The 27,904-nt window shown below is 34.1% G+C and overlaps 1 protein-coding gene across 8 annotated transcripts in view; it reads left to right on the top strand.

The window, feature by feature from the left end:
* Positions 1 to 27,904, top strand: part of LOC108972435 (protein sprint) — a 553,725-nt gene that overhangs the window by 470,346 nt on the left and 55,475 nt on the right. For all 8 annotated transcript variants that reach the window (XM_018938999.1, XM_018939000.1, XM_018939001.1 and 5 more), the window contains one exon: positions 18,796 to 18,999. In XM_018938999.1, coding sequence (XP_018794544.1) covers positions 18,796 to 18,999 — 204 coding nt within the window. The remainder of the gene's footprint in view (positions 1 to 18,795; positions 19,000 to 27,904) is intronic.

Raw genomic sequence — 27,904 nt, 5'->3', positions numbered from 1 at the left:
CTATATCTGACTCTTTTAGTTTTAGGACTTACAAACAACCGTTATGTGAACAAAACTATAATACTCTCTTTAGCAACTTTGTTGCGAGAGTATAAAAAGAAATACGCAGAGATTAGTCGCAAATATTGAAAGAGCTTTCATTGAAACAAGCTCTCCTCCTGGACTTTCAGATTAGTTGCAAATATTTTTTGCATTGAAGCTTTACAGAAAATGCTCTCTTCCTAGACTTTCAATTGAGGTCTTATCTCAAAACGCTATTGCTGGACTCATGACCTTGGCGGTTATGTAGATTTCATTTGCTTGAAAGATATACTCTTCACATTTCCAATTTTGGTTATGATATAATATTACTCAAAACAGAGTCTACGAGTTCTATCATGACTATAATGGGTTGCTAGATTTTTTGTTCAGCTCTTGCTTGTTAGTTTTAATTTGAGGTACAAACCATTGAACTTCCAATCTTCAAAGTTACTTTTCATTCTTCTTCTTCCTGATTGGCGTAAACACCATTTACACTATTATAGCCGAGTTAACAACAGCGCGCCAGTCGTTTCTTCCTTTTGCTACGTGGCCCCAATTAGATATTCCATTCTTTTTACTTTTCATTGGCGGTGTTTTTTACGTGGCGGGTCTTAAACTGAGCGCACAATCCTGGGGAAGAATATTTCGCCTTCTCCCTTTAACTCGCCTTAAGGTGCTTGGTGTAAGACTCACTCCCATGTGAATGGTGCTCAGAGCACTTTCCTCATTTACGTGAATTTCAACACATGTCTCCATCCTTTATTAATGGACCTTTGTGCATTGGCAACGGCCGACTCTGATAGTATTCGACGCAGTCAAATACAAAGGTTAAGAACTCTATACAAGGAATGTAGTCGGAATGTACCGTTGGTGACCGACAATCAGTTCAGACTTATAAGCTTATTTACCTAAACTGACAAGAAGAGGTTATCGACAAATTACTTAAAGCACACCGTTATCTAGTTGTCCATGATATTCTGAAGGACTTTGGTTAAAAATGCCAAAGGTTGCTCTAGTTATTCGAATCCCAACTACTTACTAAATTACGAAAATTCCGGGCGCTACTCAAATTTCAATTCAGGCTTTTCGATTTTTTTTTTTTTTTTTTTTTTTTTTTTTTTTTTTTTTTTTTTTTTTTTTTTTTTTTTTTTTTTTTTTTTTTTTTTTTNTTTTTTTTTTTTTTTTTTTTTTTTTTTTTTTTTTTTTTTTTTTTTTTTTTTTTTTGATTCAAATGTACACGTTTCTAGGCTTCTTAAAAATAAGGGCTTTCATATACTTTAAAACCACCAAAATATTTATGATTCTGTCATAAATAATCTACCCTTCTCTAAACAAAAACAAAATGGAAGTACGCTCAACCATTCGCATAACGGTTGTCCTGGCACTGTAGCGCAAGTATCATTAACACTCGTTAAGTTAAGTATGATGAATTCGTATGGCAACCCTTTGACTCGCTAACTTTCGAAAAGAAATAGTGAAAACACGAAATCCTGCTCTAAAAGCCATAACAACACCAGCTATCATAAACCCTTTCCGCCACATACTCCTAATGGTCGCTGTAAGCCACTTGAAGACAAAAAAAAAAACAAAAACAGAAAAAACATGTGGCAGCAACATGCAAAGCTTAAGCCGGCATGACGAGCGGCTATCATTATCATCCGCAACTTGACTTACGTCCGTCCAAATAAATGTCCGCGCTCCACGCATACCCGGCGCTAGTATGATGGTGAGCAATTGAGAACACTCGCTAACACAAATCCGCTTCATTGCTAGCTGTAGTACGTATTTGCGTTGCGTGGTAACTCCCCAAACCCTGAAAAATAAAAGCGAATTCTCCAGCTAGCTCTGCTTAGCGTTTGTTAGCGGTTTTTTCACCGCCTTCCGGTTGTTTCGCTGCACTTTTTGCATTTTTTCCAGCGGAAACTCACTAATTGAGTTATTTTTGCCACACGCGTTTCGGTGTATTAGTTCGTGTGTCTTTTTGTTAGGTTAGAAAAATTTCGCTAAAAAAAAGGTTACGATAATCCAGAATATGAATAAACTGTAAATAAAGTGCAGGGATTTGTGATTTCTATTTTCAGGTTGCATGAATTTCGAGAGTGCGAGTGTTTTTTAATCTGCTGTAAATAACGCGATTTTAATTAAGCGAATATTTTGTAGCCTCAGGCGTAAAGGTTTTCATCTTTATAATAAACTCAACGTTGATTTGAGCTGGAAAAGTTACTTCCGCTGACGGATAGCGTAAAAATCCAATTTAATTGCTGTAATTTTACATTTACATACATATTAAAATATGATATTTCTTTAATGAGAGGTTAAATGGTTGTATTTAACAATCAGATAGCAGTAATCATTAAGATTTACCACAAACCGGAAAAGAGAAATAATAAACTCTTAAGCCTTTCTGTGCAAAGAAAAAACTCGAAAGATAACCCTAAACATAAAGTTTTAATAAAGAAGAAGTTTTGGAAGGTGTAGGACGTTATTTGTATCATCGTGTTTTGTGAAGCTGCTCGTCCATCGAGAACACAGAAGTACATTATATCCTTTCTTCGCTTCCCAACAATTTTGAATACATTACATATTCAATTTACCACTCATAAATGCAACAACAGTCAATAAGTATATCTAACTGACCTAAAGAGTGTTAGATTTGCTTCTAGAAACTAGAGTAATACTCGAACAATTTCAAATTTTACAGCCGGTTATAGCCCAGCCACACTCTTACATGTCATCTCAATCCTACTTATCTTTGACCTCTTTCCTTGATTAATGCTGTAAGTTTCGAAAATTGTAGATCAACTAAGTATTTCCAATCATTGTCAACAAGTGCATCTAACTGAAGTAAAGATTGCCAGATTTACCTCTTGAAACAGGTTACACTCCTCTGCCTAACCACATATTTGCATGTCCTTCAATCCCACTCAACATCTCTTTCTTCGTGATATAATCGCTATGGTATTCCTTAACAGAAACACCATTCAAACTTATTCATGATGTTTTGTTTTCTTAGTTCTTATAGTACCGTTATAACTTACAGCAACATAAATATGCAAGAACTGTTTTGTAATAACCTAACAACGGAACCCGATCGATTTCTTCTATTCTCACACGTGCTTTGCAGACTTCAAATTATCATCGCATTGAAAAACCTGAATTTTTTGTCTAATTTATAAATAAGTCAGATATTGGTTGTACTGCAACATCACAATACCATAATTCGGCAATGTCTAAATTTCCTATGTTCGTTTTTAATCATTTTTACCGCTTTGGCGCACAATTTCGTTTTGTATTATTTATTTTTGGTTACTTCGGAATGTTTTATCGGTTATAAGACGCTATTTTCTAAATCAGGTAGGTCTTGCAGGTACCCAGTCCAGCCTAGTAATCGAGTTTCGAGTTTTCTGTTGCCAGTTTTGGAATAATAGAGCTTATAACTAAACTCTGTCGGTGAGATATTGGCAGTAATAAAAATCTGAACGTATCTCTGTTATGAAACGGTCAGACAGTTGTAACCGGAAACTGAAAAATGAATTTGTAAACCATAATCAAAGCGCAATTTCGCCTTTTAGGTGACGATATATCAAATCTTGAAGTTCCAGTTCATTTTTAATATTTTATATATTAGCTTAGATTACGCTGGTAGGCTAATGAGCCACTCATTACCAATTTTTTTATACTAGTATATAAGGATAAAACCGTTCATTTTGGATATGATTTCTCCTCAACGAACTGGACTACTATTCGGCTCAGACTCTGCTCATCTTCGTAACCTATTCTCGTATGTACGAACCCCATGAAAAACATAATCTGCTTGTACAGACTAGCAAATATTTATTTATTRTTATCAGATTCATTTGTGCGAATTTTTCTATGTAAACTTTTTGCTTAAAAGAAACCATAAATCATCTGTCCTCCACCAACAAGTGCAACACTGTAGACGAAAGCCGGTTAACTTAAAAGCGTACGAGTGGAAAATGCGAAAATCGGAGAAGCGAAATGTCAAAAAAGCGGTTGCATAGTGAAAGACACTCGAGCCGTTATAAGTACCTAAATAACGGTAATAGCAGACTGCAAATGAAATGTAGATTCTAAGAAACGCATAAGTGGAAATGCAATGGGCGGCGGAAGACTTTGCTATGCTGTTTGTTTATTTCCCCCATTTTTTAGCAAGGATAATCGGTTGAGTGAAATGTAAGTAAAGCGCAAAAAATATTATATGAAGATTACATTTGTGCGCATTTAGTTGTTGGATCTGCACCAAGGGATATATAAGTACAATAATATATACTTATATACTTACTTATGAGTATTTTCAGAGATATGCAGATAAATCACAGTGGCAATAAGAAGCTTAAGGTCTGAGGAAAAACTGCTACAAATATAACTATAGTGCAGAAAAAGTAGCGAAACTGTGCGGAAATTAAGACAGAGCAAGAAAACGCGCACACTTTCATAAGTCACAATATACCCTTGCGCTTTCGCAAAATACCCTTGCGCTTTCGTACTACTATTTACTTTACATATTCTCAGTACACGTATAAACTTTACACGCACAAAATTATACAAAATGTTCTCATGCCTTAGTGCCTTTGCGCGAAACCCACATATATAGTCGACTGCAATTCGAACGGTATTTAAATCTAAATGGCTTCTACTTCCTCAAACATAATCTATGCGTGTTCGCTAGCAACTCCGTTGTCAGTGGTTGACATAGAGCTGTCAGCAACAACATGCACCCTCATCTTCTTCTTTAGAGCTGCAGCATTTTTCAGTGCAATTGTGGCGTTTAAATACACTTATACATTAACATCTATACATATTTAACAACATGAATGCCAATTGGTTTAGTGAACCCTGCATTGAAAGAGCGATGTCTAAACGAGACACTACTAGTGAATTTCAAACTAGTTAATTTTCGAGCACTTTTGGTTTTTCTTCGATACAAAGTTGCCAAGCGGAGCATTATTCCGACGAATGAAGAACACCGTTTTGCTTATGTAAAAGTTACGAATCAAGCTTTGTCCGGGATAAACTTCTAAACTACTGAACTGAGTTTAGAGCCAAATCTCTAACAGTGGGTTACGAAAAATATAAATAAACTTTCAAGACTTTTTCCAGTCAAGAGTTGACTAGCTAAAGTCAATGAAAATTTCTTCTTTCTATAAGCAAAAATTTCAGTTACATAAACTACAATGCCGACGAAGGTCTGAACCAATTAACACGAACTTTATTTTTTTCTATAGAAGAAATGTTAAGCATAATAAACGCTTTCGGATTTTATTTCGATGATATATAGACGTTTTTACTATCCCTCTAGTGAGAAAGATGAGCTGGGGCACTTCTCCTCCACTGTCCAGCTTTCGAAAGACTGCTTCAAGCATCTCGGCTGATATACGAAACCGGCTGATTAGCTGGCATTGATATTAGCTTAAGGGGTTAGGGGTAGTCAGAGGCACGAAGAAATTACAATTTTCAGTATTTTTTTTTTTTTTTCTTTTTTTGCTATTAAATAGTGTTATTTTACAAATGTAGTAAAATGGCATTATTATAGAAAGTGTTGACTTGAAGTCACGAAAATTTCAAAAAAAAAATTATTTCCAATTTTATAGTTGTTTGTGTTGACCCTGTTCCAAAAAAGGTACTTGTCGTGACAACCATAAGTCCTTGGAGATTCAACTAAAATCAATCGGACAAAAAAAAAGTTTTATAAATAGATAATTCTGTTCCTGATCGAATGTTTATTTGTTTTTTCAAAAATTGCGGCCTCAGGAATTTTTTTCTAAATTTTTGGGAAAGAATCAAATTTTGGTCTTAAAAAATCGAACTTTTTGAAAAAATAAAAATCCTTCGATCAGGCCCGAGTTATTCTAATTATCGGATCAACGTGAAATTTTCAAAGAATATTTTTAAAATATTACACTTAACAAAAATGCAAAAAAAAAATTTTTTTTAAATTCTGACTACCCCCAACCCCTTAGTATTACGGTCTCTCTAACCCATACCTAGAAAATCTCTGCATGATAGCGGACAGGCGTCTATAGTTGCCCAAATAGTATTATTTGTAGCATCAATAATATCATAATATTAGTCTATTTATCAAACACATTTTAACTTGCTAACTTCTCTTCCTTTTTTCGTGACAAACGACCATAGTTTAATATCGACTGATCATTTTTATACAAATTTAAAATTTCATTTCTCAAAAATAGTACTTCTACATACTCCTACCATCACCAATATAGACCAACATATACATATAATCAACTTTCAATTCACCTCATCGCTTTATATACCGGCCAAATCAGCTTAGAAAATTCATTTCCTTTTACTTATCGCCATTCATAGCCTATTAATTCGTTTTGTTGTCGTATATTCAAGAGCAATTTGTTAGCTCATGCCGCATACCCGGCGAACAACCTGATTTCCGACGATCTTTCGTCCTTTTACGCTTTTAATCATTGATAAAAATGTCACCGAGATTACTTCGTCTTTATGTGTGTTTATGTGCAGTGACATGCGACAAATGTTGTTGACAGCCAACGGAACATTTTCATTACGTCCGAACAGACTTGAAGTGTTCAATTGCTGGCGATTGCGTAGCGTTTGACTCTCGTCTAACAAACAAATCCATCTCAAAGGCGCAAATACTCGAGCAACTCGTTTGCTAGCTGTTTTTAATAATTCAGCATGCTCTTTTGTTGTTGTATTTCCCACTGCAAACATCATTGTTGTTACTTCGACTTGCAGCTTTGCTTCGTTAGTTATTGCCCTCAATGCTTCGGCCCGCCTTTCGTTGTGACATCTGTTGATTTTTTTGCTCTCTTCCTATGTTTCTTTTATCCTTCAGTGTCCTTTGTGCGAAAATGAAGAATAATTACACCGTCTGGCGGTGATTTTTTCTTGTCCAGCGAATGTGTTTAGAGATGAAGTGCTCCAATGCCAGTTAAAGTACAATAATGCAACTAGGGGGCTAAAACTGTGGAAGAATAGGCTTTTTTGCCATACTACTTTAATGCTATAAATATACACATATAAAATTGAACGAAACTTCTTAAATAAAATCGAAGAATGAAGAGAAACAACACTATCGAAGTCGGGGAAAAATTCATACAGAATGTTTACAGGTATTTGTCATTGAGATCTCTGTTGAAGTTCTAAGCGAGTTCTCTGGAATCCTCAGCAGCTTATGAGTAAGAGAAAATATTTACGGAATCGTTATTATTCTAGAGAAGAAGTAACGTTGTTATGTTTCTCTCTAGAGGATGATGTATATAGTCCTTATATCGCACTATTTCCTCAATAAGCCAAGGAGGTTATTCTAGTAGCACTGCAGGAAAGAAAAAATCTGGGGTGAATATAATGAGTTCTTGGAGAAAACATTTGCAAACAGATTTAAAAATTTTTTTCCACATTAAGCTGTTATTATCATTAGCGGTCTCTTTTGGGCTTCCACAGCTACAAAGGGATCCCAAAGCAATACGTAGGCAATGCTCGGTTTAATAACTGCCTTTTAGTTTTAAGGCAAGAGCAGCTCGAAAACACGTCCTCCAGACCTTAGGTTAAAACTAATTGACATTTTATTTACAAGTAACCTAAATATTGGGAATTGTTTAAATGATTATTTTTGTACTAATGTTGAGACGACGTTCGCTTATCACAGCTGTTAAGTTGGGTTGAGTTTAATAAAGAGTTAAGAAAGTATCGTGAGAACTGAATATATTTCAGTCCTAAGAGGAGCTCCAAAATGGATCCTCCTTGGTTACATCCAATCGACATCGTATTTACATGGATCCTAGAAATACGGAGATTTTTAAAATAATTATCGTATCTTACCATCATTGAGACGACGTCCGTTTAGCACTGCTATAAAGTTCAGGTCAGTCCGATAGAGATTTCGGGAGGTGTTTAGGAAACAGACAGAATATTTCTTCGAACTATATTTGGAGACAAATCAAACATACTAAGCATGGTACTAAATTATTATTATTAGTTATATTATATAGTATATTATAATTTTAGTTTTCATCGCAGATTAAACTCCATTCATAAATGTATAGGTTTAACCGTCTCCGCATGACACTAAATTTGGTACACAATTTTCTGTCTTCAACACTGTTTAGAAGCACGAGTATCTTGATGTTGTTTCGCTTAGTTAGTTGTAACATTTTGGCAAAAACGTGGTTTATTATTATTATTTTTTTTTTGTCAAAAAGCATCAAGATAAGGAAAAAATTTAAAAGGTCATAAAAAAATTTTGCTATACTGACCATCGCCCTGACTTGAAATTTCTCACCACCCAGACAATAATCCCAAAAATGTTCCACAGTGTAATTAAGATGGTATTTTAGATATCGTAGAGTTAAGTGTCAAAGTATTGAAAGTACTAAGGTAGGTTAGGAACTAATTTCCATCCAACTTTCAAGAACGACATCCGGCGAGCTTAACCGCTTGGCTTCACATCGGCAAGTGACCATTTAAAATCAAAATAACTAGAAAAAGACCGTTTGTTGAGTACAAAGAGCTCACTGCACTTTTGTTTGTTATCTAGCGCCAGGCAGCTACTCGTACACACCAAGTTCACGTGAGATATAAACGTCGCAATAAACCACCCGCAAAAACCAGAACGAAGTTGATGTTCCCAGGCCCAGATGTTCAAAAGTAAATAACAGGGAAAAAAGTGTTCAGGAACTTGCTTATAAGTGATATTTCGAAATCATCTTTAGTTTGAAATGTCCGCAGCACCAATTTATCGAGTGGCTTGAAAGTAAAATATCAAAAAGGACGGAATTTTTTAGATATCATTGTTGCTCAACACTCATCATTTTTTAACCCGTTTCCAAATTATTTCCGTAAAGAATCTGGAATTTTCTAAAAAACATGTCTTTGAAATGCACATCTACCGATTTTAAAATTAGTGTTACGAAAATCAAAATCTGCCACAACAAGAAACCACCAACGCCCCACACAATATCACAGTCTTAAGTGCTTCAGATAGTTTGAAAGTCACACCCGCGGCACTTTACCACTACAAAGCTACATTTAAAATCAAATTAAAATGCACAACTTCGTTTAAATGAATAAGTGTTGGCAAGGAATAAGAATGAGAAGAGGCAATATACGCAATAAATGCATATATAGTATAGCAAATATTGGAAGAGGTAGAAGATAGTAAATATTGGAAGAAGAGGAAATGCATTGAAGCAACAAGGGGCGCAACATTTTCTTTTCAATTAAACACGTATCTAACCGAGAAGTACTTGTTAAATTAGTTAAAGTCACAATAAATGACAGAACACGTAACTGAGGGAAGACAAATAGCGGCGACACGCCCACTACTCAAGGCTGCAGTAGCGCAAATTGAGGGTTAACGCCCACCAGCGCTACATAAAGACAGTAGTTGAGCATAAACCACATACTTTTTGTGCCAAACTGTTAAACATGTGCTGACGAAAGATGAAGAAAGGAAGAATGTGTGAAGCAGGGAGTAATAATAAGCGGAAAACGTAAAGAGGCAGAAGCAGCAGTCACAGTATTCTTACTGTGAGTAACGGAAGTAGCTGCAGGCAAATTAAAGCTTGACAGCTGCAGTAACTGATACCGTCGTAATATAACAAAAGCATAAACAACAACTATACACGATTAACAACAACACTGACAGCACATGTAGCAACATATTGGCGCTTTGGAGAGGGAGATCGCACACTTCTTATCACACATATGCCACAACATTGAGTGAAGTTCAAGGATGCGTCTATAGCCCGCAGGATATATGCACACATACATATATCTCCGACTGACGCTGGCAATGACGCAAAAATGCCGACGCGAAGCTGTGATGAAGTCGAGCATGCAGACATGTAGGCAGACGCAGACACAGCCGGCGTAGACTGGCAAAAAAAAAAAAAGCCGAGCAAAATATAATAATGGCAAAAAATCGGTGCGCACACTAAGGCGCATGCTGGGGCATGTACCGTTAGACTTACGCGTATGTGCTTATAAACGAGAACGGTCCGTTAAGTGCTTAGACTGCAAAAGAAAAACGAAAATTTTAGAAAACTCGCATTTCATTAACCCATCTGAAGGGTAAGCTATCTAATGGTCTCAAAGACCAAACAGAGAGTAGACATCTGAGGCAGACACACACTTCATCTCAAATATCTGATAGTCGAGTGAGATTTTCAAGTTCGGGAACAAAAAAGTATGTGCGAGTAAAACTCTGCACGAAATGTGATTAGGGCAGCATTCCATAGCTTAAAGTGTCCATTTTGACCATTGGAGATATGAGCCAATGCCTTGTCATGGTCTTTGGTGTAGTATCCGCCGCAGAAGTTCTCTGTTTCAACTGTTTATTGGGCTGCGCTGTCGAGCCATGTTTCATCGATGCTTCCGAAACGAAGTTGTCTCACGGATTATTATCTGGGATAAACAAGTATGACACCTATAGGCCGACCGCAGCCTCATGTTCAATATGTCATGCAGAAAATTACCCTCACATATTTTTTACAAAACTTAACGGGATTGCCTCATACAGATATAGTATATACATATCTGTTATGTACCTTTGTGAACGGCATTCCTTTGCTGCGAAAAAATGTGATTCACATTTTTTCCGCTTTACCACATTTTCGTTCACCAAAAGCCGGCAGCCGGCCAGCCACCCTGCCATCCTATCATCCTACTTAAATAAGCTCGGCGTTGAAAGCGCATAAATCACGTGGCAACCAAAAGTCGTAGAGAGGCGGTGCGCTGCAGCATTTTTTGGCATCTTCACTCGCATGCCAAGCATACAGTGTGCTTCCATAGTATATATACTTAAATATAAATGTCTATATGCAGTTTGGTATATATGATTGAATAAGATTTTCAATATTATGTCTATAGCATTGTATAATATATACCCATCTGTTGTATGTACATGTATTTCTATATTTCTCACTTTTATGACCATTTTATCCGGTCGGTATTTCTTATTATTGATTTTCAACGCTTTCCCTTGGTTTCTTTTCTGAGAGTTCTCACCGCCAACGGCCAGACTTGCTTTGTATTAAGTTTAAATTTTCTATAATTCTTCATTTTCTTCTTTCCGCATCTTTTTTTCTACTTCATTGCCACATTTTTTCTTTCCGCAATAGTGGTTTCTTGGCGTTGCATCAAACAGCAGCCAGAAGAAAGCAAAAGTTGCATTCACTGACTGCTGGAAATGCACTTTTATATAAGTCATATACATATTTTTCTCAACTTCTTTTGAGTGGACATATAATACATATATTTATATGCTGGGCTCGGCATTTTTTGTCTCGAATATAAATGTCTACATAGAACAATGTTGAACAACAACTCGTTTTGTATTTGAGACATCTCTTCTTAACTTGATTCTTTAGAACTTATTTAGACTATTTTCGATACCAAAGGAATCAAGTTGAATTAAAGAATAAATCAAGCTTTGATTGGTCAGATCAAAATTAGCTCTCCATTACTCTTTCAAACATCTCACTTGGTATAGCGATTACATAGTTTAAATTTTGCTTTTAGCTGGCCAATATCACTAGCATTTTGGACCATTATTTTAATGTATACACACGCTACAAAAAGATGTCAGCGAAGTCATAACTGGAGATCTGGGATGCGACTCAATTCAACTCTTATAGTCACCAGATTCTTTTATCGTAACCCAAACGTCATATATGTATGCACGTTTGGTTAAATTACTTGACTTAATATAAATGGAAACAAATTCAAATCATCATTTTTGTGCTTTCCGGACAGCACTCAGACTGACTTCACATGGCTCTTTTTAGTTGTATAGTCGTTGAAGAGTATTATAACGATCTCTCACTATTCTATTCGCACCATAATTCCGCAATGTCATATAACTGGCATTGAGGTCTTATTCGCCTTCGAAGTTTTTTCCGATTTCAATAAAAGGTGTGCTTTCGTAAGCATCCCAATGATTATTACAATTTCCATACGCTTTTTATGGGCCTCCTTAAGATAGCCTTTACTTTCGAGTTTCTTTACATTGAGAGCCTCTGCTATTTTTCTAACTTTAATACGATGATCTCGAACGCGCATAGAATCTTGCCATCAGCCAAATCGACACAAATCTACCGTCACAGTTTGCAACATCAGACACTGTAAATTTAGGGAAAATAGATTCACCAGCATATTATAGTCTATAAGTGGTTATATTTATAATATTTCCCAAAATTTTACTACACAAAAGATTTTTAATGCTCAATATTGTGTTCAGAGATTGATCCAGTTCACTGCCTTCCATACTCTTTAAGCGATATATTGAGGGACAACTTTGGAGATTATGTAGTACTGAAAATACCTCGCTTACTAACTAGAATTTACGAGAGCTTCTAATAACTTATTTCAACAGGTATGTATAGATCTTTATAAGGGTCTTGAAGTGTGAAAAATATGGAATAAGGCACTTATCTCTTGGAAAATGGAAGACATGGAATATTACATTGTCTTCAAAACTATAAACTCAACCAGAACTCAATACTCTCTTCAGAGGTCTGGTGACGGCGCTTGATTGCAGAATGCGGCTCCCAAGTCGAGATGACTGCAGGAATTGTCAAGAGCAAGCATATAAACATGGCCTAGTACTGGATCCAGTATTCTATTTTGCAGATATGTATTGTACTTCGTTACCTTTTCCAAACAAAACTTTTCTAATAAAAGTCCAAGAGATACAACCAGCAAAGTCCTTTGTAAAAAAATACTCACACACTCTTAAGCGTTATTAAAAGTCAGCACTCATTCATTTTTCATAACAGCTTATCTGCCATCACTCTGTTTCTGCGTCCTCCATTATCGTCTCTAAATGTTTGTTTGTTTTTAATTTCACCTCTCAGCTTTGAAACGGGTGTCAATTGAAGCGTGCAAAATATTTTGCAACAACAACAGTGGTTCAAAGTGACACAAACTCGCATTGAAATGGTGAGAATGCTGATGGCAGCATAATTTGCCTACAAATACACGCGTAAATCTGTATATTTAGCATACTATTTGGTGGAGCAAGGAGGTATGTCAAACAATTTTTTGTGTCGCATTGCTGTCATCAATAATGCCAGAGAGTCAAGCTGAAGGTAGATATACGTATATGTGTATATTAGGGTGTTAGTTATTGCCCACGTTGATTTTTGTAAACCGTGAACTGGATAAACGTATATACATATGTTAAGTTGGCCATGAAGCTTATAAGACCCAGAAGGAATTCTCGGATGCACTATAAATTGTATGTTTATAAGCAAACTACTCCTTTTGATTGAAAAATATTTTATTTGACAACGGTACAAACTCTCTACTACAGATAGCACATAGCTCTCATACAATCTGATCTTGCAATAGTTTGAATGCAAAACTTTGATTTATCATAACCTATAAAGGAATGATGTAATGGAAAAAATCATTCAGATCAGTTTTGTAGACCGCAAAGTTTTGTATTAGAAAATCATTCCTTCAAAGTTGTCGAATTAGTTGCTTTAGAGATAATAAACTTTATTGCCAAAGAACATTAATATGGGATTTATTAAATAGGCATATGGGAAAAGTAAAGTAATTTAGGCATCGTTAAAGTTGAAAGTTAAGTTGTTTGCTTTACTTTTTAGAACAAACACTGAAAGTTCAGGAGTGATCGCAAAACAAAAAATAATTTTGAAAACTAACGCTTACCCTTATGCATATATGTATGTACATACGAGTGTGCATTTGTGTTTGTCTCTCAAATCGTTGTCGACAAACAGTCAAGGCTGCTATCACAGTGCAACTTTTACAGTTACACCTTTATGTGGTTGTTGTTGTTTTTTATGTTTCTTATTATTTTTTTCCGCATTGCTGAATTTTTAAATTTGCATAAAACGCATAGATACTTTTGAAATATGAACTCCTTTGCGCACCAACACAGAGAAGTACACGCCACGTGCTTTTATTTCGCTTTCGTGTGGTGAGTTTATTGAAAAGTAAGCAGCAGGTAATCTTTGGCTGTTATGCGCATATTTTGCCATCTCTTGGCTATTTATTTTTTACTAAAGGCAACTTGAAAGTGAATATCAGTTAGCACATGGCATTGAAATTCACATAGAGTGGCGGAGGGTGGCAGAGGGTGAGTAAAAAGCTAGCAAATAAAGGGTGGCAACATTATTCTTACATGTAACGGTGTGTGTGGCACGAGCACAGGTAAAAGATGAAAAATTATTTTTGCAAGATTAAGGCGCTGTTTATTATGAAGCAGCAAAAAAATTAAAAAAAAATTATGAAAATATATGCTAAAATATAAAAAAAGAAACAAAAAGTGAAAATCAAAGAAACATTTTTTATTTGTAAAAAATATAAATATAAAGCAAGATGAAAAAAATTAGAAAAATATATCGTTGGAAAAAACATTAGCAGCATTTTTGCAGTAAATTTAACGCTTATTTATGCCCCGTTTGACGATCCCTGGGCCCACTCCACAAACACCACGCGGCTTTTATGGCTTTGCTACTTAATTTTTATGCTAGACACACGGCAGCAGTCGCACGCTTTGCTTTTATTTATACATTTCGCTAATGTTGGCTAAGTATGCTGTGCGCGCTGCGGGTAACACGGGTCGTATGAGTAACCTAAGCAGCATGAAATGCTCCACACTTGGCATTTACATGCTTACATATTCCTATGCAACTCTTAATATATATATATATATATATATATAAATTATATATATAAATATATATATATATAATTTCGCTTTTGCACTTGCCCCAATGTTTGTGGCATGGCTGACGGCTGTGTTGCAGGTGTTTGAGCGCCGTCTTCTCTTCAAATATGCGCCAAACAAATCATTCTCCATTTTGCTTTGCGATTTTTTTGCTATTCTTGTTGTTGTTCGGGTTGTTTATTGTCTCCCGGCACATTTGTTGTGGCGTAAATTTTTGTTTACATTCTTTTGATTTCGCTAGCTTGCGGTGCTTACCGGTTTCCGCTACGCAAGCGACTTCTGCTGCAATGTTATTCTTCGCCCTCATGCTTTGAGTGGATACTTTTATGTACACTTATGGGTGCACATACTTCGATATGTATATGTGTATGTACAGTAAAATGTAAGTTCATTTTTTTTTAAGATATCTCATATTTTTTGTGGCAGGCATGCCTGGAATCTTTAATACATTTTTGTTTCACTACACAATTTTTGATCAACAATCGTAATGCGACTCTCGGTGTATACAATCATACATTCATACTTACATATGTACATAGGTATTTTATAATACATATATAGATTTTTTCTACAAAGGTATTTGTATCTCTTTATGCAGCCATCTGAGCAACATTGACACGTAGCGTGGTTTTTACCGCTCTTTAGCGGCAGATTTCATCAGTTGTAATGAATGGGAATAAAAACAAGTAAATGCCTTAGCTTCAACTGCCCGTAGCATTAACACATTTTCATAGCTAAGTTGTAGGAACATTCTTCATCTTGATTTTGATCGCTCAGTTTGTATGGCAGCACTATGCTGCAGTGATCCGATCTGAACAATTTCTTCGGAGATTACACCATTGCTTTAGGTACTAACTCTTACCAAATTTCACGAAGATATCTCGCAAAATGACAAAACTTTCCATACAAGCACTTAATTCGAATAGTTAATTTTGTATGGCAACTATATGCTATAGTGACCCATTATCTGCGATGCTAACAAATAAGCAGCTTCTTGGAAAGAAAAGAACGTGTGCAAAGTTGCAAATCGATATCTCCAAAACTGTGGGACTAGTTCGTGTATATTCAAACATTTTTTTTTATTTTATGGTAATTTTTTTAAACATTCAATTCGATTTAACTTTTAGAAGGAAAATATATTTTTTTAAACTTTCCTTAACTTTAATGTAATTAATAGTTATTAAATAAAAGTACGAAATTGTAGTGTTTTTCAATGAAAAATATTTCATATTTTAAATATATACCGAAAGCATTAAACAGTGCATATATTTAGGCGCAAAATAAGTCCCGATTCAATATTAAWTAATTAAATATTAAATAATTAAAATTTCGCTATTTAAATCTCAGCTGCTAAAAGTGACAACACACATAAATTAAATTCCATTAAAATGAAATATACAAAAAGACTCCTCTCCCCCAAAAGGTGTGCATAGCACAACATTTATCATAAATAAACGCGGCTGACATTGCCAGCTGCAATGAATGACAGTCAGAAATTTTCGGCAGAGAAGGGTTCCACAACGCGTAGATCGCATTTCATTGTCACACCATTTATTTTACACTTTTCTATTTTGGTGGAAGATGTTTTTTTTTTCTGAGTACAAGTGTAAGCTCCCGCTCTTGCTACCGAAAAAAACACCACGTACGACTTTTCAATTTCGTTTATATATTTTTTTTTTTGTTTTTTTTTTTTTTTTGTTTTTCGTTGCATCAAAATTTAAACTGCCGCACTTGAAAATGAAAAATGGTCACTCCAAATAAATAAAAGGGTGCTTGCGAGTTGAAAGCCGTAACGGTGGTTGGCGTTATCTGCACAAAAAAAAAAAAAATGCAGCAGCAAAAAACATCAAAGTGCTGTGACATTTTGTGCGGCAGGCGAGATGATTGAATAACGGTATGCGCGCTATAAGGAAATTAAAGCATTAATTTGAAACAAGATTTAAAAGCGTACAAAATTATACATACATATTCTAGAAAAGTAATCAGTTCACTGCTTTTCTTTAGTGTAAAAACAACACTCATAACACATAGAACTCCACTTTTTCAGCTGAGTAAATAAAAAATCATTAAAAATCCTGACTTCGTTGCCGAATGTCACTCGAAGCTGATTGCGATCTGCTTTCTTTACGTAAATTTTACTTGTAATGTTAGACTTGTTGTTGCATTTGTCATTGGCAACAGCTGCTCCAACATAACGGCGTTAATGACAAGCTATTCATGAGTTTTCGCTGCCTTTTTTCTGCGCTTTCAACTTCTCTCACTCAATCTCTTCTCTTTTGCTTTTCAAACCTCTGCCAAATTCAGAAAATTTAATTTTATAAATTTTGTTCCTTTGTGCTCAAAGTGCCGGCTGAAATGAGCAATAGCGCGTGCCAAAAATCGTCTACCACTACTTGTAAATGCTGTTCATTTTATCTATTATTCTTACACCAGTCACCAAACTGTCAAGTATCTATGGCGTATTATTCGCCATAATATTATTTTAACTCTTTTTTGACATTTTTACATTTTTAAAATATATTATAAAATATTAAAAAATTATATAATATACTTAAATTATGTGAGTAATCATATTTCAACACAATTTGAGGGGTCATTGAGGAAAATGCCTTGAATTTATGGAGTGGTAAAAAGCTTCAGTTAACATTTAAATTATGCTTCTTTACAAAATCGTGTTTATTGGTTTTAACACTTTAATTTGTGGTTTTTAAGTTCAATGATATTAAAAAATTGGCGTTTACAAAGATTATCTCTCCAATAAACTCAAGTTTATCTTACAAGCTTTACAACCAATTCGAGTTTATAACTCAAACACTCAAATAAATTCGATTTTATCTTTTAAACTCTCCAAAAAAATTTTTATCCCTTAACCTCTCCAAAGTAGAGTTTATTTCAGAGAGAGAGTTTACACCTCAACCATTCCCCTAAACTCCAGTTTAACCCTCAATCTAAAAGATAAAATTGAAGTTTATAAGTAATTTAGTTGCTATTTGAAAGACATTATGATCACGTTGATCAAATTTGATCCGAACTAGATTATTTTCACATAAGCCTCATGAAAATTGAGTTCAACGTGAGCAAAAGAAACTCTTTTACTTTTCAGGAACAGTCGTTAACTTGGTCTACAACGCAGTTGAAGTACCCCCTACAAGAGAATTTTTTTTGGCATAAAAAGATATCAAAAGATCTATATCTTAATTTCCATTGATTTTGGTACATTCGATCAGTACCACTTATTCGAAAAATATAGAGCTGTCTTCGCTAATAATCTGTGCCCAATTTCGTGAAGTTATCTTGCCAATTAAAAAGGCTTTCCATTAAAGGACTCGATGAACGATAAGTTTGTATAGCAGTTACATCATATAGTGATCCGCTACCAACAGTTGCGACAAACATGCAGTTTCTTGAAGAGAAAAGGCCATTTGCATAATTTTAGATAAAATTTTAAAGAGATGAGAGACTAGTTCGTATATATACGGACAGATGAACACGGACTCCGCATCTATGATTTGTATGTTTACTATATGCTACTTTAAAGGGTCGTCCACATTTCCTTAAAAACTTCATGTCTAACTTAATGTCTAATAAAATTGTCGAAAATGTTTTTCAACCAGAATAAACTACACACCATCGTTTATAACTTTTTTGTGTTCTTTGTTCGATAATAGGATATATTTATAGGCTGCTTAGATATGCTAGAATTATACGTACAACAAACAGGGAAAACATTATCTATTCCTTTTTTAAGCAGTATCTTCATAAAGGTTGATGGAATCAAACAATGTGATAAACACAAAAAAGTTTAAGCTTTTGTAGTAAATATTTTTCAAGTATACAATTTTCTAATATTACGAGTAGCACCGCCAAAATATATAAGCTCATATTTTAGCAATATTTTATTGCGCTAAAATTGGATTTTTTCTCACACTTTTATTGTATTTACAAACCCTCTTATCCCATTAGAATTACATAAAATCCCACTTAACTTCAACATATTCACAATTTTCGCACACTTTACCGCTATTCAGCCCAACTCACGCACTTCTCAACTTTCCTTCCAGTCACGTACATCTCTGATCTCCAGTTCGGATGGTGGCATTTTGGCCGAAGGCGAAACCTCAAGCGAAACATCACGCGGCACCGACGAATGCCCGCCCTGTGACTTGAGCCTGATGGAGCGCCTGCTGCTGACACATCCAGTATGGTTTCTAACCGGCATACAGCGCTCCGGTGCGGTGCATTTTCTACAAGGCAAGGAGGAGGGGGTAAGTAAAAACAAAAAACAAAAACACATAATCATATATCGTCAAACAAAGCAAATGTGTGCGCTGCGCTTTAATATTGAAGCAAAAAACGAAAAGTATTGAAGCTCAAACACTTTTTAATTAGCCAAATACTTTCGTGTCTGAGGGGAGTTCAAACAGTGCGCCGTTGGCAAAAAATTGCAAAGACTCAAACTACAAAACAAAAAACTTTTTAAAAAGCATTGAAATAATGTCAAAGCAGCGCGGCTGCTGCATTTGTCGTTAAGGCATCGCTAAAGCCCACAAAAGCTCCCGACTGACGTTTGCACAAATAATTTCTGTGTGGCTGGCGAATTTTGTTGCAAATTTATTAGCAAATTGTCAGGCGAACAAAGGCAAATATTGCCGGCTGAAAGCACAAAGGCAAATTAGTTTATGCGCCTTTGTTGTGCGAAAATATATTTTATGAACTTATTTCAAAGCAGCGTTGATAAGCGCACACTCAAAGCTAGTACAGACTTCGGCAACGCCAACAACTACCGCAATATTTGCCACAACAAAAAATGTGATCGGCTGTCATTGGCAGGAAATGTCGCACAAAGCCTTTATCTCAAATAGGATTTAAATATTTATAAAATTGTGCTAACAAATTCTAGCAGCCATCTGCTGTGTGCCACCATTCTTCTGACTATATTTAGCTTATCTTAAAAATTATTTAATTGAGAATATATTGATAGCTCACTGAGAAGTTGTTTTTGTCTCACAATTTGATTATGCCGGTTTAAGTGATTTATAATAAAAGTCAGTTGTGTGGTTTATGCCAGTATATGAAAATACGTACTTCAGTTATTTATACCAGTATATTATATGTGGTTATAATAACTTAAGTAAATTATACTATTTAGTTTCATATATATTTTATAAAGCAAATTTTGCTGATAGATACCATTTTATATGTGAAACTGTAAGTTTTGATGGTTTATACCAGTTTAATTTAAAAGCGCCAGTCTTCGTCATTTATGTCATTTTACATTTCTAAAATTACGATGATAGCTTAAGTGATTTATACCAGTTTATTATATTAAGTTCTGTAATTTCTGTTTTATACCAGTTACATATATTTTATTAAGTTAATTTTGCTGATTAATACCACTTTATATGTGAAAATGTCCATTTTGGTGGTTTATACCAATTTAATGCAAAATTCTAGTTTTAGTAATTTATGCCATTTTGAATATATGAAAATGAACTGTGCTTTAAAACATTTATTTTTATTTATTATGTCAACAGTCGATGATTCCAGTAGCTTTATACCAGCTGTTTCTGTTACGCTATGCTAGCTTGGTGTTTTATACCAGCTGTTTCATTTTATTATGGACGAATTTCTGATTTCTACCAATTACTTACATTTGATTATGACAGTGTTTATTATTTATACCAGTTATTTATATTGGATGAAAGCAATTTTTTTGTTTATACCAGTTATATTCCAGCTGATTTGGTTAGGTTATGCTAGCTTGGTGATATATACCAGTCAATTTTATAACTATGAAACTGATTTATACCAATTTTTTCATTTTATAATGGCATAATTTGTGGTTTATACCAGTTGTTTAAACATGATTAAAGAAATTTGTTTGTTTATATCAGGCTTAGCGATTTGTGCGAATTCTGTGTTCGATTGATAATGAGAATGTATGACTAAAAAGGCTACATTTCATATGACAACAAAAAAATTTGTGAATTTCCTTATAAACAATAAAAGTAGAGTGTCATTTTCAAAAATTGGTTCATAAGTAAAAGGTTAAGGAGAAAATACTATCGTTCATAAATATAGAAATTTAAAATTTTTGAAATAGGTAAATGTTCAATATATATTTTCTGTTACCAAAATGCCTTAAAAGATTACATTATACCAGAAATTTAAATAATAAGATTTCAATACAGAAATTCATGCATGCTTTTCAAACTTACGGATATATATATGTATATACATAGATATATATATAATAGCGTAATAGTTTGCAGCGTTTTATTTTTTGTTTTAATTAAAGAGCTTAAGATAATTAATTGGAGCAATTTTTCATGCAGTATACAGCATAGTCAATAAATGCACACATCCAATACATAAATCAAATGTATACAAACAAATATTTATTTGTAGCTTTGTTTTGGCAGGAAATTTGCACGCAATTTGCAGAAATATTTGCACAAATTACAATCAATTAACCAATCAGAAAAAACACCAAATACCAGCCAAAAAACTCTGTAACCATTTATTTAGAATGAGGGGTAGAAAATAATGTGTGCATGGATACATGTATTAATTATATACACAAAAACAATGCATCTGTATCGAGAGATATAAATATATGGAAAAATAATAAGCACTGTAGGAAAATTCTGAAACTCTTTCTTTGAGATTAGAGAATGGACGAAATGCTCTTTTAATAACACATTTACTTCAAAAAAATTTTGCAACAAAAAATATTGTTCATGATTCATATAACTTGTCTACTTTTTAAACTTATAACTTCTCTGCGTTTATTCCCTGACTCTTTGAATCTTAATGAATAATACTAACCAACTCAGTGCTCAGAAGCTCAGAAAATTTATTGCACCGTTATAGATTTGCTAAAGATTCACTCTACTGGTTTAACTTTGATGTTATCCAAAAAAAATTCTTCGAAAAATAGTAGTGAATATTTTTTTTTCTTTTTTGAAAATTTTAAATGAAAATGAAAATTTTTTCCAAAATTTTCTATAGAAAAATTTCAGCTATGTACAATTTCCGAAGGCGCATTGAGGGCATGATAATCATTAGGTGGATATATATACATATTTATTTAAAACTCACTAAACCTTTCTGGAATTACAGAGAATACAATTTTCTAATAACGGCGAAAGTGCGAATAATATTTGTAGAATATGTAAATTAAAATAAAAAATAGGAAAGAATTAATACAAAATGAAAAAATGTTTAATTAAAAAATTAACTGTCTCTTTATTTAATTAATAACTCAATTGATTACATAATTTGTTCCTATTATAACGAACAATAGTGATTAAAACAATTAATAAAATAAGAAAATTAATTATAATTTTCCTAAATTTTCAAATTACTTAATAAATGTTTTACTTAATTATTTCCTACAATAACAACAATAATGATTAAAAAATTTTAAAAATAAGAAAAATTGTAAAAATATAATAATTTAATTAATAATAATTTTTTAAAATTTTCAAACTTTACTTAAAACGAGTAACTCAAAATTAATTAATTAATGTGGAAAATGAAAATTTCTAAAAACGCATTAATTAATTATTTTTCCTACTTAAAAAACAAAGTATTTGCAAAAAATTAAAGAAAATATATCTCTTTCGTACTTATACTAAAAATAGTAACTAAACAATTTATTCCTTAAAAAAAATTTCTCCGTTAATTACATAATTTTTTAGATATTTTATTAGTTAATTTGCAATAATTTTGTGCTTTTTTTAATTCTAATTCTTTATACAAGTATTACCCTTAAATAAGTAATAATTAGCTTTTTAAATTAATTAATTATAAAACGAAAAGTCCACACTATACACATATGAATATCAATTTCAAATATTTTGTATCAACAAAATTATGACTTTTCTGGAAGAAGGTCTCACAGTTACATATAGGTTGTCAAAAAAGTCTTGCGGTTTTTTTAATTGAATTTTCAATTGTTCATAAATTTTTTTTTTTTTTTGATGACTCATGCCCAGCTCTTGATCTTGATGCTACGTCTGCTACTATGCCGGTCTCTTTCGACCATTTCAGCGATTTTATCGCAATTTTCGACGRKAGGCCTTCCGGAGCATGGCGCATCTTCGACCACCTCTACACCAGCACGAAAACGTTGAAACCATCGTTGTGCGGTGGAAATGGAAACTGTATCAGGTCCATAAACTGCACAAATTTTATTGGCGGCTTGGGATGCATTTTTGCCTTTATCGTACTAGTACTGTAAAATATGCCGTATTTTCTCTTTATGTTGCTCCATGTTTGCGACGCTTTAACACACGAACGACTTAAAAGAAACGACAATCAATCAAACACGTGTTAGAGCGTGAAATGAGCTTTCCAAAAAGGTATAGCATGACCCGATGCGATGAATAAAACTACATAGAACTACACGCTCTCTGCGTCAACTAGCGAAAATGCCGCAAGACTTTATTGACAACCTAATATAATCGTACCTGCCAGCAGAGTTAATGCTATGGCTGCTAATTGATTGCATACTCCCAGCACATGCCACAAATACATTTTTGTTGTTTGTTACAACATATTCAATGGTATTTGAAGGCATGTCTGCGACTACATTGCTTTTGATACTCACAAAAAATACGTTTGTAGTGAGTAAAATAGTAAGCCATGTATGACGACATACATGTGTATATGTAAATACACTCACATACAAACACAAATGCATAATTCTGTACTCATACAGATACATACATTCGTCAGCGGAAATTCATGTCCACATCAGCAGAAAAACCGAAACAAAAGCTCGTTTTTCCTCATTGTTTGCGAAATTTTGTTGCTGCAACTTGTTGTCGACAACAACAAACCGCAATAAGCAAACAACAACGACTGTAATTATCACTGTGGCAACACTGATTGTGCCTTTTGTCATTGTTTGGCCGTCCAATGGCTCAATGAAGCAAATGAATCCAATATTACACACACATACATACATAGGCATATTAATTTATATGCATCAATGTATTGTTAAATATGCGTGGGGGAGTGGCAGATTGTATATCAGCGCCATGACATGCCCATTACTTTTGTGGGCAGCGATTTAATTGTCGTGCCGATAGACAGGATATTTCATTAAACACATTCTGCTTGGCATTGGCTGGATTCAGCAATGGAATGTTGTATATATGAGTCAATATAAGTGTAAATATATACAATTTCTGAAAATCTTTTGGGGAACTATTAAATTGATAAATGGCTTAAAAAATTTTAATCGTTAATAAAAAAACGATAATTAATTTATTTTTCAACTAAATTACGAGGAACTAATTTTATTTAATAAGTGACAGTTCAATTGTAAAGATAACATTTTTTATTATTTCAAAAATTTTAAATTATTATATTTAAAAATGTCTTAAGTTTTTTTCCAAACTTTTATTATTAAAATTATCATTACTATTATTAAATTATGTATTTCCTTTTAAAAATATTCGAAAATTATTTTCGAAATCCCTAAAGATATCTGCTTTGAATATATTCATGTGTCAAAGTAAATTATTTTGGTTTTCAACTTAAACTACTAAAAAAATATTTATCGATAAATAGCAATCGTTATCGATAAATATAATAAATCGATGTTTTGTTACTATTTGCAAAATGAGTTTTGACGCTTGAAATTTATTAACTAAAAGCATTTAAATCATTATCTTATTATCGATAGAAACAATCGTAATCGATAAATAAATAGCTGTAGATGGAATAGTAATCGATAAATAATAAAAATCGATATTATGTTTATATTTGCAGAATGAGCCTTGGCGGGGGAATTTTCTTTAGATAAAATTGTTATCGATAAATGAAACAATCGATATTTTTTCTACTTGCGCTTTAAAGAGTGAATTTTATTATCTAACTTAATTAAGACATTATCTCCGAGCTAAATAAAATGTTTTGCTTGTCAATATACAATTATAACAAAAATTTTTTATCAATAATTAAACTAAGTACCGATAGGCGATATATTGCTTTGGTTTTTAACAGAAATTAGTAGGTAAATTAACTTATCAATATATCTGCATAATTATATCAATGCAAAAACAGTTCTTGCAGCCTAATAATTACCTAATTATTATTTCAAGAACGACCACTTAAGCAACCTAGTCAGTTCGAATGCTAGCCAATTCACAGTTTTCTAAAAATTGCTGTTTCTCAACTCTATCTCAACTAAAGGATCGTATATTCTCCACATATTCGCATACATAAAATTATAACATATTTATCCCGTAAAGGTCTCTTACTTCTTCCTTAAATGGCTTATCAGAAAACATCAATGCTTGGCCGTTGTTTTTTTTTTTTATTCATTTTTAGAGAAACAGTATATATGTAGATAAATAAAATTCCTTTTTCATTGAGGGTGTTCTGTTAGCATCTTAAAACCTTTTAAGGTACTGACATATGATATTGGATAAAAACGTATGGACTTTAACTCTATCAGAGGATTAACAAGAAGTTTCCAAGAGAATATATTCTTTCTGTTGCGAAGATTTCATTTACTGTTTTCATAGTTTATTCTCTGATTGTTGGACAGACAGCCATGTTAAGCCAGTTAAACGAACCTCCATAGCATACTCTTTGGCTCTCCGCCAGTATTGTAAAAACGTAAATTTCAATTAGCATGTCCACTATAATCCCACACCGCCGCAGATACAACAACTAATTACGCCGACATTTAGCATTTTTTCTTTTTCAAATCGCTGCATATGTTTAAGAGCTGTCGCAGTAATAATTAAAAACTGAGCACAAAAGTATGCAAAGAAAAAAGTCACTGGCTACTAACCGGCTGAAGTATGTGTATGGATAACGGGTTTATAAAGGAATATACTAGGCTGTAAATGTCATGCCTCATTAGACTGACCAGACGGTCGAACCACTGCCACTATTTAACGGTAATATGCGGCACAAAAGCAACCGTAAAATTGTAGCAAAGCACAGCCAAAGTGGCATGAGGAATTAAAACGGGAAACAAAGATTTTTTCCAACTTGATTACTTTGCCATCGAAGACTAAAGTATGTGTGGCATGTAATGCGGGGTTTTCCCGCATACTTGCTACAAAAGAACCGTAAAAAATATTATGCTGAAAGCTCACCGGCTGACTATTTAGCAAGGAAAACAAGCGTAGAGAAAAGAAAAGTTGTTGACTCATACATATTTATCAACTAAACGCAGCTTAATGAAAGTGTTTACTCTTTCCATCACCTCCCTGTGTGGAGTGTGTGGCGCAGTGTGTGGCATGAAAAGAATGCGCACGGCAAATCAAAACATTTCATTTAAACGATAAAGTATTTGATAATTAAAAATCAATCATTGGCGGTTGTTTTTTGTTGCTGCAGCTGTCTATATGCACGTTTGTTATTGCTATTGGCAGCATGTGGCATGTGTCTGCTTGCAACTCCAACGAACAGATAACAAACTCCGGCGCGCACACCACACACCAACAAATCGTGCGCGATTTGAATGATGCAGACGTTGGATCATTGCCTCGGCACAGTCATACTATACATCAATACTCGAAGTATGTGGGTAAAGCGCTCCCATGCAATATGCAAAATCTATGCGCGCGTACGCACAATTAAGTACCACCACACGCACACTGCACCAACATTTTAGCGAGGGTGTGGGCGCGGCATCCTAGTCAACATTGTCCATAGCGACGAGACGCGTTCGCTTGACAGCCATCAATGCCGGCTGTACCTTGCAGCGCGCCGTAGTATAGTTGGTTGCGGTAATTGCGCTTGCAGCAGCGGTCATGGCAACGCCAACAAACACTGCAAACGGAGAGCAACAACAATTAGGCTTTTGTTTTCATATTGTCTGCATGATTTGTCGGCCGTCCAGCGCGCCAGCAGCCATCAAACGTCATCAATCATAATGGACAGCATGTGTTGGTGTGACGCGCGTAAAAAAATAACAACAACATCATAAATACCTAAATACATGGCAACCTGAGCGCTTAACAAACATCATCGAAAAAAATTTTGTTGATTTTTTCTTGCAAAGTCGTTTTAGCGTGGAAAAAGTTAACGGTTTGTTATGCACAGCAGACGCAACCAGATATTAAGAGGCCGCAAACTTTGCTCGTTGGCATGAGGCGCACATACTCGGCCACTCTGGTGCTAAATTTTTTTTTTTTWTTCTTACAAGTGGCACCTTTCCCGCCATTCGCCATGCTAGCTGCTGGCCACTGCACCGTGTAATGTCGTAATTAGTGGCAGCTGGCGCTTACAGCGTCGTATTCGTCGTCTTCAGCGCCTCGCATTCGGCCACAAGCACTAATGCATGGCGCTATGGTCATTAGTGTTGCGTGTTGCACACACCTGAGTGATTGTCGCGACCAATGATCAATTTTATGGCAATTCAATCAATTTTTGTTAAATTAACTACAATTATTAAGTAATATGACTAAAATCTGTCATCAAACTTTGATGTAACGGTCATTATTGGAATTATTAATAATTTTTTTTAGTTTGCACACTGGGCTTAGTGGTACATGTGCAAGATTTTGTTTGAACTTTACATTGCAACACTTTCCGCACTTCTTGTTCGATTTTCTAATGTTTCCGCAAATACCGGTAAATGTGTGAGTCAAAGAAAAGTCGTAGGCGAATCAAAGCCGCATTTTATAATAATAATTTCTTAACTCAGAAATTTATAGTAAGGTTTAAATAAAGTTAAAAGCTAATTTTCCAGATTTTTTCTGAGAAAACTTTGAAATATATTATATTTAACTGTATTAGTAAAAAAATTTATTTGGACTTTATCTGGGAGCACCTCTCAAAAAATACGTTTTGCTGTGACCACTATGTCTCTGAACTGGATTCTCTGAAATTAAGAAACAGATTTCGTTAAAGCAACTTTAAGTATTTTAACTAATCGCAGAAATAAGCAAAATAAAATTTCTTGACAAAAAAAATCGATTTTTGACCAAAATTTCGGTTTTAAATTCTTTATAAAAAATATTTATCATTTAATTACTAAAAAATATATTTAAGAATATCGTGTTAAAATTTCAGACTAATCAGTTTTCGTTTTCGAGTAATGTTACTCACCGACTTTGAAAATACCATTTTAAGAAAAACGCGTTTAAAGTTTGGTCTTGTACTTTCAAGCACTCTGAAACGCCTTTTCAAATTTCA

The sequence above is a fragment of the Bactrocera latifrons genome, unplaced genomic scaffold (assembly GCF_001853355.1).
Source record: "Bactrocera latifrons isolate USDA-ARS-PBARC rearing strain unplaced genomic scaffold, ASM185335v1 scaffold_4, whole genome shotgun sequence".
In the NCBI taxonomy this organism is placed as follows: Eukaryota; Metazoa; Arthropoda; class Insecta; order Diptera; family Tephritidae; genus Bactrocera; species Bactrocera latifrons.
This window is presented reverse-complemented; position numbering and strand designations above follow the sequence as displayed.